Source organism: Lampetra fluviatilis, chromosome 46, assembly GCF_964198595.1.
Source record: "Lampetra fluviatilis chromosome 46, kcLamFluv1.1, whole genome shotgun sequence".
Classification (NCBI taxonomy): domain Eukaryota; kingdom Metazoa; phylum Chordata; class Hyperoartia; order Petromyzontiformes; family Petromyzontidae; genus Lampetra; species Lampetra fluviatilis.
In genome coordinates, this window is record NC_136320.1 from 290,538 (window position 1) to 311,396 (window position 20,859).

A 20,859-nucleotide genomic window follows, 5' to 3' on the forward strand; every position below is an offset into this window, starting at 1 on the left:
AAGAACCAAGAAGATGAATCCCTGCAGTCACGAAAGCTTTAAATCGAAATGTAATTAATAAGCCGTTCATACAAAAAATGTAATTGCTTCAAAGGAGGCAATTAATTGATAATTTGATACCGATTTTGATACAGGCATGCATTGTCACCGGATCTGAGTACGTGTGCAAAATTTGAAATTGATTGGACAACAGGAAGTCGACTAACTTTTGATGACAAGATTTGACCACGACAAACACAAGTGAAGTTAAATAAAACCGTTGAAAAAATAAATCTCGTTTTGTCCTGCCTCGCTCGTTCCATGAACCTGAAGGAGACTTACTGTTTGCATGCACGTTGAATAAATCATAAATAAGCAATCCTCGCGTGCACCGCACGTACTGAGAAGAGGCGCACAATCTGTAGTGCACCATGAACTCACCCTCCTGTCCCATCTCGCTATGAAACTAGAGATCTGGGAAGCTCAACGGGGACACGTGGCGCGAGCTGGCAGACACTCACCTCCCTCAGCCCTGCCCCACTTTGACGACGAGCCCTTGCCCACACAGCGAGTGGCCTCCCAAGTTCTTGCTGACACTCGCCCTGCCTACTCCTCTGCCAACTCCACTCACGACTCAGCTAGCACCGACTATTTCCCTGTACCATTAGTTGAGCGTGAGGCCAGAAAAACGTATGGCAAAACCCCCAACGGTAAAAATTCTTCCAACACCGGGATAGACTTTCTGAAAGCAGGTCGTTTGATGACTTTAATCTCACTTGAATAGTGCACGACACGTAACTCACTCGCACACACAAACATGGCTCAACCCGCGACAAACACCCACAGCTCCGGCACCCAACCGCAGCTGTCATCACTGCTCGTAGCCGTGACCTGGGCTGCCGTGACTGCCGTGGCTGGATGGTCCCATTGCCATCATCGGCAGCGTCGCGTGCGGCGCCCTTGCATGGTGGCCGCCGCCGCCGCCGCCGCCGCCCCCCGTGTGTCTCTTCTTGTGGTGCGCCAGGTTGGACGTGGCCGCGAAGCGTCGGCCGCACACCCGACAGCGGTAGGGCTTCTCGCCGGTGTGCGTGCGCGCGTGCAGCTTCAGGTAGGAGCTGAGCGCGAACACCTTCCCGCACTGATCGCAGCGGTACGGCTTCTCGCCCGTGTGCGTCCGCGCGTGCCGGGCGTATGCGCGCGCCCGCGTGAACACCTTCCCGCACACGGCACAAGCGCAGGGGCTCTCGTCCGGGCGGGTGCGCCGTCCGACGCTACCCGCAACGCCGCCGCCGCGATCGGTTGGATCCAAGGACAGCGTGGTGGCGGTGGCGGTGATGTAGGCCGATCGCTGGGCACAGCTGGGCTGACCATCGTACGGCGCGGCGGAATGGTGCGGGTGCGGAACGTTCCTGTGCCGCAGCCAGCTAGTGCCGCGTTGTTGCTGGGGGGCCGCTGAGGAGACGGTAGGGAGCTGAGCAGAGGCTGGGTGGCAGGGGGGGCTGCGCAGGTGAGGGGTGTTGGGGTCCCGGGGGCACTCTTCAAGCCGGACGGCTGACGGTAGAAGGGGACACGCATTAAGACTCAGGCAGATTTCACACGTAAGGCAAAGTGCAAGACTAGGAGCGAGGCTGTCTGCTCGGTTGTCATCGATCAGTTCACCGCTCTACGAGGCATCGGTACGACGTGTAGCCTTTTACATATTTTGTGTTAAGTGCTGTGGCCAGAAATACACCCGTCTGCTTTGTCTCCCTGCTTTTTAGGTAAATTGATGTTTACACACCACACCAGGTACTCATTTAATGCCGAGTCAACCTGGTGGAGAATCTAGGACTGGTTCTGATACCACTTAACACGAATTGCTGTTGACAGTGGCCAGGATTCAAACTCTGGTCGCCAGGGTTGTATCGGAGTGCTCTAACCACAAAACCACCACTCCCCACACACACGTGCAAAGACAAAGATCCCCCGTATAGCCTTAACAGACTGTTGGGGCAAGTGCGGTTAGCGAGCACCTATAAAGCCGGCACGGTACACGAGGGGGTGGGTGGTCAGCACCACGCCCGGCCACCTTTGTCTCCCCAGTGGCAATGTTTACACACCGCACCAGGTACTAATTTAAGGTTGAGTTGACCTAGGGGAGGCACAGGACCGGTTCAGATAATCGTCACTGGTGTTGACCACGAACAGGAATCGAACTTAGGTCTCTGGGTTCGTTGCGCAGCGCGCTAACCGCTACACTACCGCTCCCCACACACACGGGCACACACGTAAATGTACACACACGTATGGGCACACACGCATACAGACAAATTAGAACCTCCACATGCCACTTGGGTCATACTTCACTGGGCCGGTCGGTGTGGGTTGGTGAAAGCAGGGAGTGCAGACGGAGTGTAGTACAATACCACAGTGCACGGTCTTTATGCTGATACCGTGGCCCCACAGCTTGTCCAAGCACTATGCAGGCTCAACCCTGCTTAACTTCCGAGATCTGACGAGATCGGATGAATTTCGGGAGATTTGTAAATATGCAACCTTACGTAAGTTTTTTTTTTATTTAACCAGGTAGGGCTCACGGGGTCGTAAGACTTTTTGATGAGGGTCCTATGTTTGGTGCGTTTGCGTGTGGGAAGGAACTGAAGCACCTGAAGAAAACCCACACATAGGAGGAGATAACACAAAATATCTGTACTGATAGGGTCAGCATCCTACTTGCTGTACGGCATGGCCAGCTACTTGGCCACCTTGTAGCCCAGTGGGTATGGAATCTCACACACGTAATGATCTTTGTGCAGTCCGCCAACGAGGCTTCTGAATCAACGGATCGCAGACATGCACCAGCCACCAACACCATCGCCAACAATTGCCAACATAATGATGACGTATCTTTAAGAAAGTACCGTGCATTTTTATTATTTTTAAAAAATCAATACCACCAAAGGGGGCCAGAGACGCGTGAGATTCGACCGTTTACACGCGGAAACTTTTACCGCCTTGAAACTAAAGTTGCAGGAAACGTTATTTCACGGGTGTGACAATGAATGGGCCGCAGGAGAGAGAAACACGTGGCACTGCAAAGGTGAATATTTAGAGACGGACACTTATGGAGACCCCAATTAATTGAGTTGCCCAGTTTTTTACCCTTCTATCTGGCAACAAAACTGACACCTTTTTTACAAGGAGTCATGTTTGCATAGACCACAATACCTGCAGTCATAATGCAAACAAAACACATAACTCTTATAATGATAAGCACTGTCCTTGAAGTTGATTGGTCCACACCCGAGACAGCTTTCCTTAGAGCCAAGTCTCACATGGGTTGGACGGCGCCTTTTGGCGTCATCTGGTCCAACCCATGTGAGACTAGGCTCTAAGGAAAGCTGTCTCGGGTGTGGACCAATCAACTTCAAGGACAGTGCACATTATCAGAGTTATGTTTTTTGTTTGCATTATGGCTGCAGGTATTGTGGTCTATGCAAACATGACTCCTTGTAAAAAAGGTGTCAGTTGTGTTGCCAGATAGAAGGGTAAATTAGGTTCCAATGGTGAGTTGCCCAGTGTTTGTAGATGCTACTATCATTAAGCAAGAGGGCCCTCTGCCTCTGGTGATCACAGTCTGCTCTAGAATATGCGAGGTAATGGGAGGGGGGTTAGGAGTAGCCTGCACGAAAAGCAAAACACGGAAGCGCTTGTTTAAATTAGACGATACACGAACGCATGTAACCCAAGGGAGAATGGGGGGGGAGGGTGAAGATATCGAATTTAATATAATTTTACTTTTTATTTCTTGAAAGTGCTCAATTCAACTTGCCGACTTTGGTTACGGTTACGTGGGCACCGAATCCTGGACCCTGGCTAAGTGAGGAGCAGCTAATTTTTAAATCCTTTATATTAAGTTCACTTGCTTGCTTGCTTGCGCGCTTACGACCGTGCAAATCTTTCGGTCGTTTTTTAACCCACTTCCCGTGATCCAATCGAGCTGACATTTTGCACACAGACTCGTTGTGCGTCACAATTAATTTTCGTGAAAATTTTTTTCCAAAATTTTCCACTTTTTAGGAAAAAAAAAATTCATATTTAATTTAAAATACCAATGTGATAAAAATGAAACTCTTACTCAAGAAAAACAGAAATGAATAATAAAATAAAACCGATGCCACGCATATAAAGGATTTATAGTGAAAAACTTTGTTTTACGGGTTAATTTTTTAAACCACCAGGACGTACTGTCGGGTTGTACCGCGAGCTGTTCAGGCGCAATGTCCTGCCGAACACAAGACCTACGCAGTAAACGTTCAAACCGGCGTGCATAAAAAATTCTTACCATTTATTTCATAATCACGGTTAATGCGCAACTCCGATCATCACCTGCCCATGGATAAGCGGGCTGTTCAACTGTGCGATTACGAGGAATGTAACAATTTGCCGCCCTCCAGCGACCCGATTGTCACGATTCGGCATCATGATTACATCCGAGAATTAATGATTACGCTCGTCTCATTTGTATTGCCTGTCTTGTAAAATATTTACTTTCACTTTTTCCGCGAGCATCGGCAATACAATTTGAACATGACAAACAATGGACTCGGGTGAACAATTCAATGCACGCATCGGGAAAATAAGAATCGATTTTAATCGATGGGACGTGACATACTCTTTGGTTCTTTCGGTAAAGTCACGTAGGTGAAAATAAAAAAATTAAAATAACTAAATTAAATCACGACGTTTCGGGTGCAACACAAGCGTCCATCATCAGGTGGGGACAACCAACAGCGAAAACAGCGTGATTTTACCGAAAGAACCAAAGAGTATGGATCCTTGCAGTCACGAAAACTTCAAATCTGGGTCGTGACATGCCTAATGATTACACAGCTTTACACAACCAGTGTTGCGAACATATGAATGTCAGTCGGATGAGTTTACTGATAAGGTCAACAATACAACTGCATGCATTTTTTCTATTTCCATCAGCAAAAGTGGCCCGGAAACTGGTCCCCTGGACCTGAGCTGCGTGCAAATGTGAGATAGTATTTTGACCCACACAGGTTTCTGACCCTGGGGGTCAGAACAATAAATAGTATTTGAACCCTCCACTGTGATAGTTCAACTCAGTGGGGCGGCAACACGGCCGAGGAGTTTTTAATTTGTCGCAGACGTTCACGGTTTGAGATCCAGCGGCCGCTCTGGCTATCACCGCGGTTGTGTATTGACCCTAAACTTCACAGCGGACAACATTAAAGAACCCGCGATGTCATTCGCAAGAGGCCGCCGCCGTGTGCCAGCGTCATGGGACACATTTTAAAAGTTACCGCCAAATTTACTCCATTTGGATGATACCAAACAGCAGCATTCATCAGCCCCCCTTACTGCGAAAACTTGGCAGGACCCTCCTGAAAACGAGTCAGTACACTCAGTGAGGCTTTGCCGGGTAAGCAAGCGGAATAAATTACACGGCCAGCCAATTTGGGTCATTCACCAATGTAATACTGTAGGGGAACTGGCCTATAGTACTTTAATATAGACAAAGCCAATTTGTAGGTTGCAACAAAAACCTTCGGTCGGACACGACCCTCAATTGGATTCTTACCCTGGGGTCCAAATTCTAGGCGTCAAAATACTATCTCATGCCGCAATCGCAACAGCATTTCCTCGTCTTTGTTTATCGCTGGGAGGAACCGTGGCACAATTATCACAAGCAAGGGCCCTTTCAGTGACCGGGCACGTGCTACGATGCAGGACCAGCACGACTGCACGCGTGGGCATTTTGCAAACAAAACAATCGAAATGTACAGGCTTAACCGCGTGGACACCACTGATACCGCTTGCATAAAACACCTCAAAGGAAGACACCAGATGAAGACGAATCGCTCTTTATCGTCTAGATCAGGGGTGGGGGAAGCAACTACCTGTAAGCTGACATTATTTTACAAGGCCCGTGACTACACGAGGCCTGGAACTTTGAAACGGCCTGCAAACGATACTTATCCGTCGCTGCGAGCACCTTCGCTGCACTTATCGTGAACGAGAATGGGAGTGCATTCGAGGTGAGCAACACTGTCCGTCAAGTCACCTGTTTGTGTTTCAAATACTGTAGTTCCAAGCATGAAGATTCATTCCAACTAAACTTTACACGGGCTAGGACTGAATAAGGTTTAGTCCTCAGTAAGAAACAGTTTCCCCCACCAATTTTGTAGATGTATAAATGTCAACAGCAAGCCTGAAGCTATTAATTATAAAGTAATTTACATTCACGGCCAGATGCGCGACTAAATCAAGGCATGCTCTTTTCAATTTACCGCAGTGCGCCTGCCCTGCATTTCACTTGCATCTACGACGGGATGTGTGGTGCACTGTGGAAGCGTGCACTACAGTGACGTCACAACACGTGGTGCATTGTGGGAGCCAGACACATTAAGTAAAACGGAGACCGATAGCATTTGTTGTGGAATTTAAAATGAGAAGTGGGGGGTGCTTGTTCTGGGCAAAAATTATTGATGTTATATTCAGCTGCCTCAATGCTGCCAGCCAATGTTATTTGAGTAATGAGGTCAATTAGTCGTGATGACCGTCCCCGCATATTTGTAATAAGAAAAGTAATCCTTATGTATGTACGTATGTTGAACTTCTTTCGCACCGTACGTAGCCAACCGTGCCGGAGAAGGACAACAAACTTAACACAAAAATGCGTTCTAAAAGTTCTATGAACTTACTTACTGCCGCCAACCCCCGAACCCTTACTCTTAAATCTTAACCCCTACCTCGATTAGTTGTTTTTTGTCATTCCGCTTCTTTACCCAGGAAAGCCTCATCGAGTCTCAAGACTTTTTCAGGAGGGTCCTGCCAAGTTTTCGCACTTGGGGGGGGGGGCGATGTTGCTGCTGTGTGTAATCTCAATTGAGTAATTCTTAGGTCATATTGTGAGTGTTGAGATGTTTAGCCAATGTCGGTTACAATGTATGTGTGTGTATATAAATATATTTTTAGCTATGGGGGAAAACCGGAGAACACGACTCGGGAACAGAACCCAGGCCCTTCTTGCTGTGTGGCACGAGTGTTATCCCTGTGCCACCCTGCCGTCAAACTCGGAAACCTGAACCAAGTTGACAGCATGATGGGGTCTTTTTAGTGCGGGAGCCGCACGTCAGGGGCCGCACTAAAGGCCATCAGGGACTGCGAGTGGCCCGCGAGCCTTGCAATGAAGAACACTCCCTTAACCTTCGATTTAAAGCTTTCGTGACTACAGGGATTCATCTTCTTGGTTCTTTCGGTAAAGTCACGTAGAAGGGAAATAATAAAAAAAGACCTGTTATCCACCTGAGGACGGCTGCTTGCGTTGTGGCCGAAACGTCGTGAGAATTGTATTTTATCATGTTTAATTCTTATTATTTAATTATTTCCCTTCTACGTGACTTTACCGAAAGAACCAAGAAGATGAATCCCTTAACCCCTAACCCTGACCCTAAGACCCCGACCCGAAGACCCCAACCCTAAGCCCTTACCCTTGACCCTACACAAAAATAAAGAGGCGGGCTCCCTAAATATTTCATCAGCTGGGAGCTGAAGAAACGGGAATTTGAAAAGGCCACAAACGGGAAAGCGCTAATCAGAGGTCTGCGATTGGACAAAAATCTTCTCTATGATTGGATAACAGGTCCCTGCGGGGTGGGCTGGTAGGAACGAATAACCAAAGAATATAAACATAATGTATTATGACACTTGTTTAGCCAGGAAAGCCTCAGAGAGTGTTAAGGATTTTGTAGGGTCCTGCCAAGTGTTTGCAGTAGGGGGCGATGTTGCTACACCTAATCGGACGATACGAAGGGAGAGTTTGAGGCCTAGTTCTAGGCTTTAGGCCTAGCTGTATGCTTTAGGCCGCTGTGAGTTAATTTTTAATTTAAATGTTTTAATTAAAAACTATCTCAGGGTATGAGTTAATTTTTAATTTAAATGTTTTAATTAAAAACTATCGCAGGGAATTAAAAAACTATCTCAGGGAATTATAAGGGAATGTTACACTTGTTTAGCCAGGAAAGCCTCACTGAGTCTAAAGGTTTTTGTAGGGTCCTGCCAAGTGTTTGCAGTAGGGGGCGATGTTGCTACACCTAATCGGACATCGGACGGACGATATAATCTATTGTAGGCTGGTTCACTTCGTTCCTACCAGTATAACAAAAACAATCTCTGGGGACAGCAGTGCCAGAGGCTGCCCTTCTTTTCCCTCATCTGCGGAGAGACGGCCATCACTCCCAAATAAAAATCGTGACAATTTGCCGTTTTAGTCTCTACTTCCTTTTATAGTGGGGACTTTCTCCCCTTGATTTTCGTTTAAAGCTGCTCCAACGTTTTGGGGGATGTAGTCGCTCGAGGCGTTTCAATGCCTCCGGTCGATGTAGGGCACGAGACCACAATGATACGCAACCACTGAACGCCCCGGTCTGGCAGTATCTAAAGTTCAAAAGGCATGATTCACGCAAAAAACACAGAGCGAAAAATGCAACGGGTTTGTTGTGAAGTGTTAAAATGTACGGCACTTTTTTACGATCGGGTAAACGCGATATATCAGGTTTAAGAATGCATTGTGGGTATACCTTAAGTGATCATAAACTGAACTTCAGTGCTAGAGTTTACAAAATGGACATTCCATTGCTATGCAAAGCACAACTACTGCAAGTTGTAAAAACACTCCAAAAAGATAATTATCAATGATTACTCTGCAATCTTCCAACTTGTGCAATATAAACCAACAAAAACCAGTCAAACGATTGAAATTGTTATTATAATTCTATTTAACGGCCTCTTTGGAGGCCTAATCATTATTGCCAAAACCTAGGTGGGCCAAACAAGCCGCCAGTGTTGACAGTTCTTGAATTTGTGGTTTATTTCCAGCCCAAATTTAAATTTCCAAAATCACACACGCACACAGCACAGCACGACGTTGGGGAGCATTATTTAAAAGGAAGGCACAACTCAAAAAAATATCAATTCATTCTCAATTACTTAGTCTAATAGGCTTGTACATTGCAGCCATTTGTCAATCCATTTGTGGATGAAGCCCCCTGCCCCACGCCATATCAGACTATGGGATTTGTCAGATCATACTTCACCACGCAAGTCCGTACGGGTTGGTGAACCGTCGGGGGCGGTACGCGTGGGGGAAGTGCGCAGGACCGGTTAAGATATCACTCGCCATTCTCTCAACAACCCCCCTCTCTCTCTCCCCCCCCACCTCCCTTAAACATTATATGTTCCTGATCGTTGCCCCCTATGAGAGTAGCAGAGCAGTGAGCCCAGTCACCTCTTGCCGGTCACTATTCCGAGGGCACCTGGCCCCGGGTTTGATAGAGTTCTCTCTCCACCGTCGTGCGTGTTCTGTATTGGACTCTTTTTACATAAAAAAAAAAATCAAAATAAATCACTCGCCACTGATGTTGGCCATGGCCAGGAGTTGAATTCGGATCACCACGCGCGTAGCGCTGCATGCCAGCCGCTCTATGCTACGGCTGCATGGCTTTGTTTAAGTACCGCAACGTATGATCTGTAGCAATTTCAAACCGTGCTCATTCCTGCATGCAACGTTATCTTCTGTACATCGCCCACTGCGGGACTGCGCCAAGACACCCGACAGAGATCAAAAGTTCATGACTTCGCCCACATTCTGTCCAGCAGTGGTTGTTGCTATAGTGTAACCCACCCCCCGCTATGGGAATGAGGAATGTCCACCACTGGCTCGGAGTAGGAAGACGTTGTTGGAAGTCAAGCGTGATTGTTGGTTTAAAAACCGGTCCCCGACATAGGAATGGGGAATTTCCACCGCAGGCTTACAGATCACCAAGAATGATGATCACCATCAAAATCATGAGAGCCATTTTTTTCGAATTCGGTATCAATATTTAAAGAGTCGCAATGCACGTGAAGACGAAACGGTAGTCCTTAATAAATAACTGTAAACAAAGCAACGGTCCTTAAAGAGCTGCATGCGGCGCCAGAGCTGTAGGTTGCCGACCCTGGGCATATTGGGACACCACAGCCTTGTTTTGGCGAAAGAAATTACTTTCACATCCTTGGACGGGACTGCCAGGCAGGTGGAACTGCGGTGGTATGAAGCGAGAGTGCGTTAGGCACGCATGGGTACTCATCGTACAGTGAACCGAGCGTTGTCCGATGCGGCCAGGTGGCGAACCTACACCTGTGCCTTAGGAGATTCTCTCTCCGATGGCATTGTGAGGCTGAGCTGGCGGTGACCTTTCAACCTTGTGACTCCACTCCACTAAACGTGCTCGTCACTCATTTCAGCAACGAAGCTTCCAAGCAGCAGTTCGGAACCTTGTCCTTGAGGGCTATACAGAGACTTTTATATACCTTGGCAAAGGCAAAGACCTCCCGTATAGCCTCAACAGACTTTTGTAACAAGTGCTGTTAGCGATCACCTATGAAGCCTGACAGGTACACCAGGGGGTGGGTGGCCACCACCACGCCGACCGCCTTTGTTTCCCCAGTGGTGATGTTTAGACACTGCACCGGATACTCATTTGAGCCCGAGTTAATCTGGGGGAGGCCTGGGACTGGTTCAGATAATCTTCCCTGGTGTTGGCCGTGAGCAGGAATTGAACTCCGGTCACTGGGTTCATAGCCCTGCACGCTGACCGCTGCACCACCGCTCCCCACCTTTTCCTGAATGAGGGCCAAATGGGGACTTTGAAATACCTTTGGCAAGATACGTGTTAACGCTGCAAGAGGCCCTCGTGGTGACGGAAGTGACCGAGTGCGCGAACACGAGAAACACAATATCACCACGGTCAAGATAATCACCCTCTAGAAACTGATTAGTGTGGCCAAGATGCTGGCAGTGGAAAATTAATGTGGGCGCTGCGGTGACGAGATGTTAACTGTCTCGCCTGGTATACAGGAGGTTATGGGTTCGATCCCGAACCTGATGCCTGTATACTATTTGGAGTTTTCATAATCTCCCCGTGGTCGCGTAGATTTTTCCCTGGGTCCTCTGGTGTTTCCCTCCACACTTAGAAATATGCATTTAAAAATATTTGGCCACACGTAAATTTCCACGTGATAAGCCACTTTGTTGAGCTATCATTTGTGGCCAGGTCGCTTCTGAAAAAGAGCCACACAGCTCAGTGGGTGATACCTGGTAAAATACAAAAGTTTAGTTCAGAACTATGGGAACCTCATTTGCCAGTAAAAATATGATAATTGTTTTTTTACCCTTCTATCTGGCAACAAAACTGACACCTTTTTACAAGGAGTCATGTTTGCATAGACCGCAATACCTGCCTTTTGGCGTCATCTGGTCCAACCCATGTGAAACTAAGCTCTAAGCAAAGCTGTCTCGGGTGTGGACCAATCAATTTCAAGGACAGTGCACATTATCAGAGTTATGTTCTTTTGTTTGTATTATGACTGCAGGTATTGCGGTCTATGCAAACATGACTCCTTGTAAAAAGGTGTCAGTTTTGTCAGATAGAAGGGTAAAAAACCAATTATTTAGTTCAGAAATTTGTTTGTGGGCTGATTTTAAGGAGTAGCTCTCATATGGCCACAGGACATATAAAACAAAGTCAAAAGCCGTGGGGCTTCCTCACCCCAGGTCGAAAGTGTTATCGATGTCACACTGGGAGGGACTCTTGCTGTGATCGGGGCTTACGTGTCAAATTTACGGGGAGGAAACTCTTCTCAGCAAAGGCAATCTCAAACACAGTTCACAACTCTGGCAACTGCCTGATGATGGGAAACGTCGTACCCAATCGTTAACCGTGTGTGGATTGATGTCCAACATCACCGGTGGTGCTGCTGAAGCAGTAATAATTTGGCACGTTGTTGGTTGCGTTGGGCGGAGGAGGGTGTATGATACACATTTAACTGCTGCGATCCGACCCAAAAATCAATCAGGAATCATATCAGTCGCGAACGCCCACACGTGTTAAAATATAGGGGTCAATTAGCCGAGTGCGTTAATGCGTCACCAAACCGGAGGTATTTTAAAGTCCCATTCGTCCCACCATTAGAAAAAAACGCTTCCACAGTCCTACTTTAACGAACAGGTTCCTTCAAACCAAATCGGCCGACTGTGACAGACGCAGCCTCCGCCGCCTTACCGCACCGCCACCACAGTCCCCGCCGCGTGTCCACATCGAGCCCTCCGGCCCGGAGGCGGCAGTGCCGTGTGCGCGGCCGCTCGCTTCACTAGTGCGTCGGAGGCGGAGGCTGCTGCTGCGGCGGCGGCAACCGGTGCCGCTCCCCGTGGGTGTTGCGGTGGCACGAGAGCGTGAAGCGGCGCGCGAATGCCTTGCCGCACACCTCGCACGAGTAGGGCTTCTCGCCCGTGTGGATACGCTTGTGCTGCGAGTAGGCGAAGGGGTGCGCGAACGAGCGCTCGCAGAACTCGCAGCGGTACGGCCGCTCGCCCGTGTGCGTGCGCATGTGCAGCCGCAGGTTGCGCGCGCGCCCGAAGCCCTTGCCGCATAGCGTGCACACCAGGCTCGGCTCCCCGGCGACGCCTGAGCCGACCGCGTCCCGGCAAGCCGTCGTCCCGCCGATCCCCCCATCTACAACCGCCGCCGCCACCCTCTGCATCTGTCCACCGCAGGCCGCGTCCATTGCTGCCCCCGCTGCGTCGTAGCTCAGCCGGTAAGTGCCAGTGGCCGAGTCAAAACTCTTTAGCAAAGCTGGGCTTCTGGCGTCCGCTTGCTGTTGCTGGTTGTGCTGTTGCCGCCTCCGCCGTTGTGGCTGCTGCTGCTGCTGTTGTTGCTGATGATGTTGTTGTTGTTGTTGCTGATGATGATGTTGTTGCTGTTGATGATGATGTTGTTGCTGTTGATGATGATGTTGTTGCTGTTGATGATGCTGTTGCTGCTGATGTTGGTCTTCGTGCGGGATTAGGCGGTGCGGGAAATAGTGGCGCGAGCGGCTGCTAAGGCCTCCATTAGAAGCGTCCGCGATCAAAGCTCCTTCGAACGACTGACAGGGAGCCCTGCTAGCGTTGTGTACCACTGCGCGGGATACATCGAACACACGCCTGTAGACGTTACTTGCACAAGAATAAAATAATAAACAACAGCGTGCGTGCGCGTCTGCGATCTGCCCGCTGATGTGCGAGTGACGCGGTCGCACAGTAACGTCACCGCACAATTTGCGCGGTCACAATCAAACTCTCGCGTGTGTTAAATACCCACCAACTGATTACTAACTCAACAACAATAACAAACTGTGTCTCTGTCACAAGTGTGGGTGACATAAGTCAATTGGTCTTTGATTTTATCTAAAAGGAAGATGCAATGCAAAAAAACAAAGATCACTTGTAAATGAATATCTTCTGAGTGCGTCCCAGGCTATCCAATGCAAGATTTAAGCTTAGTTAATGAGAGGATGGACATCAGCATGAGTAATTTTGGGCACGCCAGTGACATCACTACAATGTCACGTCTGTACAGTATAATATACCGGCAATGAAGACATCACTTGGGTGCTGTGACTACTTGAGCATGATTTTAATACCTTTTGTATAATCAATGAAGTGCTAAAGCCCTTCAGACAGCCTGGGACACACAGGTCAAGATGTGAGGCCGCAAGATACGTCTCATTTGGATGCTTGACAAAACCTAACGGCAATTAAATTCACAATCAGGAAATCCACCACAAGCGAGCTCTCGTGATTTGTCGCTGCGCTGTACCAAAACATACGTGTGTCTGACATCACAGTGACGTCACCGGAGTGCCATCATGACACACTTAACTGTAATTGGCCAAGCGCGTAATTTGACTGGTGAACCCATCGTTGTTATTTTAAGAACCAGATGGAGGCTGCCGTATCGCCACGGACCGACGCCGCTGTCACAATTAAAAAAGCTGAGCCCCGTTTTTTTGTGTTTTGGGTTGCGAGTGCTCGCCTCTTAAAGCGCCGCTGCCGGGTGCTGGGGCTCACCTGCGTAATAGCGCTCGCTGGGCGTGTCGGGCGGCGCAAATGCCTTCCAGGCCCTGCTCACCGGCACCACCACCTCCTCCTCCTCCGCCACCGCCTCCAGCCCCGCGCTGTGATCACTCCCGACGCGAGCCTTGGGCAGACCTGGTTGGTGAACCACGGGGAGAAGGGAGGCGAGGGAGGGGTGATGCAGGCTCCGGGCAGAACTGCGAGCGACAGTTGTGCCTTATTTACGCTCGGTATTATTTAGGTACGTTGTCGTGGTGGCAGTGACCGACAACACCGTGCCGTGAACCGAGCGAACTCAGTCCAATTACTAGCCAATGGAGGTCAGTACCGTCCCATTGCTTGTTTGAGCACGGTGACACTTTTGATGTGAGTTTTTATGAAATGTGAATATTGATCGTAACACTCTCATTTTATTTATCCATGGCAGTAGAGTGGTGTTGCAGTGGTCAGTGCACTGCACCATGAACCAGAAAGGTATGGTAAAAAAAATCACCCAGTACCGACACGGTGCGGGTTAGGGTTCACCCATTGACAAAAGGGCTCCGTGTGTGGAAGTCAAAGTGATTTCCTGCTCAAATGATCATTGAGGCAGCACTCACCTCCTGTTTAAAGCCCTGCGGCAGCGGTAAAAATTCCACAATCCTATAATGGGAGGGTGAGTTTATATCATAGGATAACCGTTGAATCCCGTACAAAGAGGTACTCCATTTTATCGACCCTGTAGAAATGCCAAGTCAACCGAGCCAAACCTACGATCTCATTTTTTGGCGTCTTTCACTGACGGCGTGGCGCTCGGTGGATGCGGGGTGGGGGAGGGGGCCGCCTCTCACCTCGGTACATCTCGTTCTTGACGTCCCCAAGCACCGTATCCAGTTCGTCCGTATCCACCGCGTCCCGGGCGCCGGGCGACGGCGGGATCGGCGGGGGCTCACCGGCCCCTCCCCGCGTCGCGTTCACAAAGTCTGCGGCACAGGCGTGCGGGCGCGCTTACTGGTGTGGTGAAGAACGTGATAGATAGGCCCCACAGTGTTCATGGATGGCGCTCGCATACAGCATTTGTGTCACTGCTCTGCTCTGTAAAGGTGTTGTAAATCTAAACCAGCGGTTCCAAAACCGTGGCCAGCGAGCCGCTGGTGGTCTGCAATGTTACGGGAAGTGGTCTGCAGGAACTCTTGCAGATATATTTTTTTCTTTACAAAGCACCACGGTTTTCTTGTTACTGCACGGTGGTCCGCAAAAAAACATTTTGAGCTGTTATCAGTGGTCAGCGAGTCCATAAAGGTTAGGAAACGCTGATCTACACATCATGAATTGAGACTTTGTATGAAGGCTTTCTTTCAATGATTTGTATCAAAGCAAAGAGGTGATGCAATACAATTGCATCAGGAAGTAATACAACACGGTATCAAGTATTGTATCGAAGCTTTGCGTCAAGACCTTGTTTATGGAAATGTACCAAGCCCATGTATGACAACTGCACGAGGGTTACGTCAAGGCATCGCGTGAAGGTTTTGTACGGAGGCCATCAGGACAGTACGCACCTTCGGGAATGATCTCCGTCTTGACCTGGAGCCGCCCCCATGACCCGTGTGATCGCTGTTCTTTCTCCGACTCGTGGAAATCCGAAGGCACATCCAGCTGAGACTCCACGGGCTCCGACCACGGCCCTTCGTGAAATGCAACACACGTGCATGATAACAACAATCATAATTTGTGTGTGAAATAGTGTCCTTCTCACACCAGGGTGTGGTAGAGCAATGTACACACGATAAGCGACTTTAATCTCATCTCAAAACTTGCGGAGGGCACCCCCAGTGGCAGCTGTCCCTATACGTCACAAGGTAATTCAGCACACGGCCTGCAAGCTGGCATCAGTCTAGAAACAGTGGGCGATGAATCCGATATGCAAACCCAATTGAGCATATTGCAGACCATGTATAGTATTTGGAAGATTTTGACCATAATGCCGGAAAAGCTTTTGCGAGCAATGTTAGGGGATCTTTCTCGTCTCCTGTGTGCAGACGTCGTGTATTTTTTAGGGTTAATACATCAACAGCAATAACCAGGATGGCCTGCTGTTTCTAAACCGAAAACTTATGCAACACATGGTGAAGAGGCTACACCACTGGACCGTGTCATGTTCATTATCTGGAGCTGCCGTGGTGTAACGGTTAACACATTGGTCTTGAAATCTAGAGGTCGTTGGTTCAAGTCCATTATCCAGAGGGGCAGTTGAAACGGTGCGTTTCTTAAATCTCCCCTCCTGTGTCCACCCAGCGGTAAAAACGGGTATGCCACCGTCAATCAGCAGGGTGCGTGTTGTGGGACAAAGTGTGGGTACGCCCATGTCTTCCCAACTCATCTGGTCAATGTGGAAGGATAGACACATTACCAGTGGTGGCATTAGCAAAGAAATTGCAGGGACGCACGTTTTAACTTTCGTAATTATCTACTACAAAAGCCGCTAATCTATCTGTATGTCCAGAGAACTCCAACCTAGAGCACTCCACTCCGTGCAGTTAGCGCACAACTACGCACACTACGCTACGAACCCGGCGACTTCAGTCGATTCCTGGCCATAGGTAACATCGGCGGCGAGCGACATCGTAACCGGTCGCGGGACCTCCGCTCTTCACCAAGCCGCACCGACCAGCACGGTGAAGTATAGTCAAACAACTATCAGGCAATGGGCAGTGGCGGTAGCGGTGCGTGGAGCCTCACCGGCCGAGGCTGGCGAGTGGCGCTCCACCCACGCGTGCTCCACGCCCTGCTCCCACGTCTCGGCTGGATCCTCCTCCGCCAGGAATGCCGAGTCCTCCACGGGGGCCTCCTCCACCACGCCTGGGCAGACGCAGACAAAAGGGGAGCCGTGGTGGCGGGATGTTAACTGCCTCGCCTGGTATGCAGGAAGTCGTGGGTTCGATCCCGACCCTAACGCCTGCTATATATTTGGAGTTTGCGTGTCTCGCGCTCTTTCCCTGTGGTCGTGTAGATCTTTCTCCAGGTCCACCGGTTTTTCCCTCCACATTTAGAATCAACATGCGTTTAAGAGTATTTGGCTGCTATAAATTTGCACATAAGCCAGTCGAAACGTCGTGAGAATTTTTATTGTTTAATATTTATATTATTTTATTATTCCCCTTCTACGTGACTTTACCGAACCAAGAATATGAATCCCTGCAGTCACGAAAGCTTTAAATCAAAATATAAGCCATTTTGTTGAGCTATAATTTGTGGCCAGGTTGTTTCTAAAAAATAGCTATATAGCTCAGTGTGCCTTACCTGGTAAAATAAAAAAGTGTAGTTTTAGTTTGAAGGCAGAGCGAGTTAAGCAGCAATGACTCATAGCTTCTGAGGCTAACAGGTAGGAAAACAACTAAAATGCCCGTGATTATATGTATGTTGAGCTTCTTTCGCACCACACGTAGCCAACCGTGCCAATTTGATTCGCAAAGTCTCTCTATTAAATGCCTTCATTTTGGATGTTTGCCTTGGTGACATCTCTTTTCTCTTTCAAGCCTCATTCCCAATGATTTGATAGAAAATCCCTCTTCTTTATATTCCCTGAATGTGCTCATATATGCGTGGCGTTATGAGATGCGATCGCATTTAAACACTTTATACACCCGAATTGCATTGCACGGTGTCGTATCGTCTATGTATGTTGAACTTCTTCTTCTTGGTTCTTTCGGTAAAGTCACGTAGAAGGGAAGTAATAAAATAATAAAAATAAAACATAATAGAACAATTCTCACGACGTTTCGGCCACAACGCAAGCAGCCGTCCTCAGGTGAAAACCAGGTCTGTTGAGGCGACAGCGTCTGAATGAAATATATGCTCCAAGCACACGTGCTTGGAGCATATATATAGCTTTAAATCGAAATTTATGTTGAACTTCTTTCGCACTGTACGTAGCCAACCATGCTAATCGGAGGTGCGGTGGGACGGACAAAAAACTTAACACACGTAAGTTTACTGACAAGGTCACTAACAATCAGATGCTCCCTCCGAATGCTCCCCCTTACAGGAGGAGTTGTTGGTGGACCGCAGGGCTTCATCCGCCTCCGCCTGCTCGCCCGTGTACATCGTCGGCTCCAGGCAGCTGAAGCGGTCGGCCGACTGCAGCAGCTCATGACTCAGGCTGTTGAGCGTGCCCACGATGGCCTCGAGCAGCGAGTTCATGAACGGGTGCACGGCCACCTCCATCACCGACTGCGCCAGCCTGGCCTTGCCCCGCTTGCCCGATGACACGGCCTTGAGGATGCGGCGCAGCACGGCGTAGAAGGCAAAGGGCAGCTTCTCGCGCGCGGCGCCAAACAGCTCGGCCGTCACCTGCGTGTCCTCGGCGCACGCCAGGAGCTCCTCGTAGTCGCTGATGCCCAGCTCGCGCTCCATGGCCTCGGCGAACTTGAGCTTCATGCCCTGGGTGGCGAGCCACGTGGGGAAGTCCCCGCGCGGGTCCGCTACGAGGGGGCACGCCATTCCGCCCGCCAGCGAGGTCTGGGCTGCGACGGGTGGGGTCATAGTCACCATCATCATTGGCTTCATCATCGTTAATATAAAACGGATCACTGCCTTTATCATCATCATGCAATCTGTAGTTTATATTAATTCTAAGGCGTTTCCAAGTTTGTTTTTACACCACTAAAAAGTGTGCACATGACGCAAATGTACCATATTTGCAAGGTGAAACTGACACTCAACGACGTGAATATTTTGTAAAGTGTTGCTTGTAGATGCTTTATGAATCCAGAACGTATCAGATGGCAATGTTTCGCGGAGACTCATTGTGGAGGTGGGTAGCGTTATTAATGCCCATCTGCTTCAGCGTCTGTGAGCAAATTGCCGGGGGGAATGCGCCCCCAACTCGTCAGATCTCGAAAGCCGAGCCTGGGCAGTGCCTGGATGCGTGAGCAGTGACCACCAAACACAAACAGGTCGTCATACGCTTGCGGTGCTACGTGGTTGTGCAGCAGAACGAAGTGCAGCACAACCCACTGTTATGCCGAACGCATGTCCTCTTCCGCCGCCTTCATGAACCCGCACAGATCAGCATGGTGAAGCACGGTCCAACAATCCCCAAGACCAACACGGCGTGAGCAGCAGTGGTCCGACACAACAGCTTACACGCCAGTGGTGACATCAAGCGAGCAATTTGGCCAGTGAGAATTGGCGACATTGTACATTTGTATGGCGGGAGCAAGTCTGTACATATGCCAACCGCTGCTGAAATGCCCACCAAGCCGTTATCATTGTATAGACCCACCCCCAGCCCCAAAAGGGCAGGATTGGAACTAACGGTTGTGAACCACCGGAGGTTTTTTTATTGTTGCATTTGTCAATTCCTCGGTTTTAGTCAAACGAAAGTTCATAATGACCCAACGCAAGGCTTGAAGACGCCGAGTTCTAAACCCGGCCGCCTTCCCCGGGCCACGACTAACATCAGTGGCGTGTTATATATACCGTCAAAATAAACATCCCCGTATAGATTGTAAAAGACTGTTGGGGAAAGTGCTGTTAGCGAGCAGCACCTATGAAGGCCGGCACGGCACAGGAGAGGGGGTGGGTGGCCAGCACCACGCCCGGCCGCCTTTGTCTCCCCAGTGCCAATGTTTTTTACACACCGCAAACAGGTACTGAATTGAGGCCGAGTCAACCTAGGGGTGGCCCAGGACCGGTTCAGATAATCGTCACTACTGGTGTTGGACATGGGGGAGAAATCGAACTCGGGTCGCCGGGGTTCGTAGCGTAGCGCGCTCACCGTTACACGATCGCTCATCACTATATACAGTACATACTGTACAAAGACCCCCGTATAGCCTTAACAGACTGTTGGGGCAAGTGCTGTTAGCGAGCAGCACCGATGAAGGCCGGCACGGCACACGAGGGAGTGGGTGGCCAGCACTACGCCCGGCCGCCTTTGTCTCCCTCGTGCCAATGTTTTTACACACCGCACCAGGTACTCATTTGAGGCCCAGTCAACCTAGGGGTGGCCCAGGACCGGTTCGAATAATCGTCACGACTGGTGTTGTACGTGGGGGAGAAATCTAACTCGGCTCGCCGGGTTTCATAGGGCAGCGTGCTAACCGTTACACGACCTCTCCCCACTATATATATACACAGTACTACATTGTACACACACGCACGCATCTGAACTGGTCCCGGTATCAACCCATCCATCTACCAAACCACCACAGACAAGCGTGGGGAAGTATGGTCAAAAGAGCGCTGTTGCCACGGCTTGTGGTCGAAGCCTCTCCCCCCCTCGATCCGGCAGCGGACTGACAACGGCGCCTGGCAAATAACCAAATTGGCCACCACAGTTTTAATGGCAGCGCGCTTAAAAAGCAGGACCGCAATGTTTTAACCAAATCGCCATCATCAGCAGCAGCAGCATCAGCGATCGACATCCGGCGCGCATAGCGGACGATTCAAACGGTTACCAAAGCAGCGGCGGACGTCTTTGATTGCGCCAAAAAAAACCAAACGCCCCTTCTTCTTGTTCTTATTATTGTTTTCTTCTCATTAAAGCGACTAAAGCTAAATGTGTGCGTGTGTGCGATAGGGTCGCCGCGAGCACTCACCATCGACGCTTCCCTGCCGTTGAACCCCCCGCTAGCCCTAACAAGCCGAGCATTGATTGGACGAGCTGCGCCGGCGTCTCAGTAAGACGCGCTCTGATTGGTGAACGCGACCGGCGGCGCTTCTAAAGGGCTCCGGGCTACTTTGGGCGCTGTGGGGGGTGGGGTCACGGTGGGATTCTTAGGGTTCAGATTTATGATGATGCTTATTATTGTTCTTTATTTTGGTAAGTTTATAATAACCGCGGATTGTGGTTATCGTACACTTTGGTTGAACGTCTTGAGTGAGGTTTATGTTTCGCCTTATCTCTTTGAGTAAGAGTGGACAGGAAGAATTGGTGGCTTGACCCAACATTT

General features: G+C 49.5%; 2 protein-coding genes across 2 annotated transcripts; both read right to left on the reverse strand.

Moving 5' to 3' along the window:
* On the reverse strand, positions 1 to 12,159 carry LOC144947569 (uncharacterized; the record flags this gene model as incomplete). Its single annotated transcript, XM_078876783.1, has 2 exons — positions 1 to 1,530; positions 12,090 to 12,159. Coding segments are annotated over 2 exons (750 nt in total), but the record flags the coding sequence as incomplete, so codon positions are not given.
* On the reverse strand, positions 12,151 to 20,531 carry LOC144947625 (uncharacterized). Its single transcript, XM_078876841.1, has 7 exons — positions 20,506 to 20,531; positions 17,947 to 18,421; positions 16,643 to 16,762; positions 15,463 to 15,588; positions 14,752 to 14,883; positions 13,916 to 14,056; positions 12,151 to 12,983 (listed from the first exon to the last, which is right to left on the reverse strand). Exons 1-7 carry the CDS (start codon positions 20,506 to 20,508, stop codon positions 12,178 to 12,180), a joined length of 1,803 nt encoding a protein of 600 aa, XP_078732967.1. The 5' UTR covers positions 20,509 to 20,531; the 3' UTR covers positions 12,151 to 12,177.
* Positions 20,532 to 20,859: the final 328 nt, after the last annotated feature.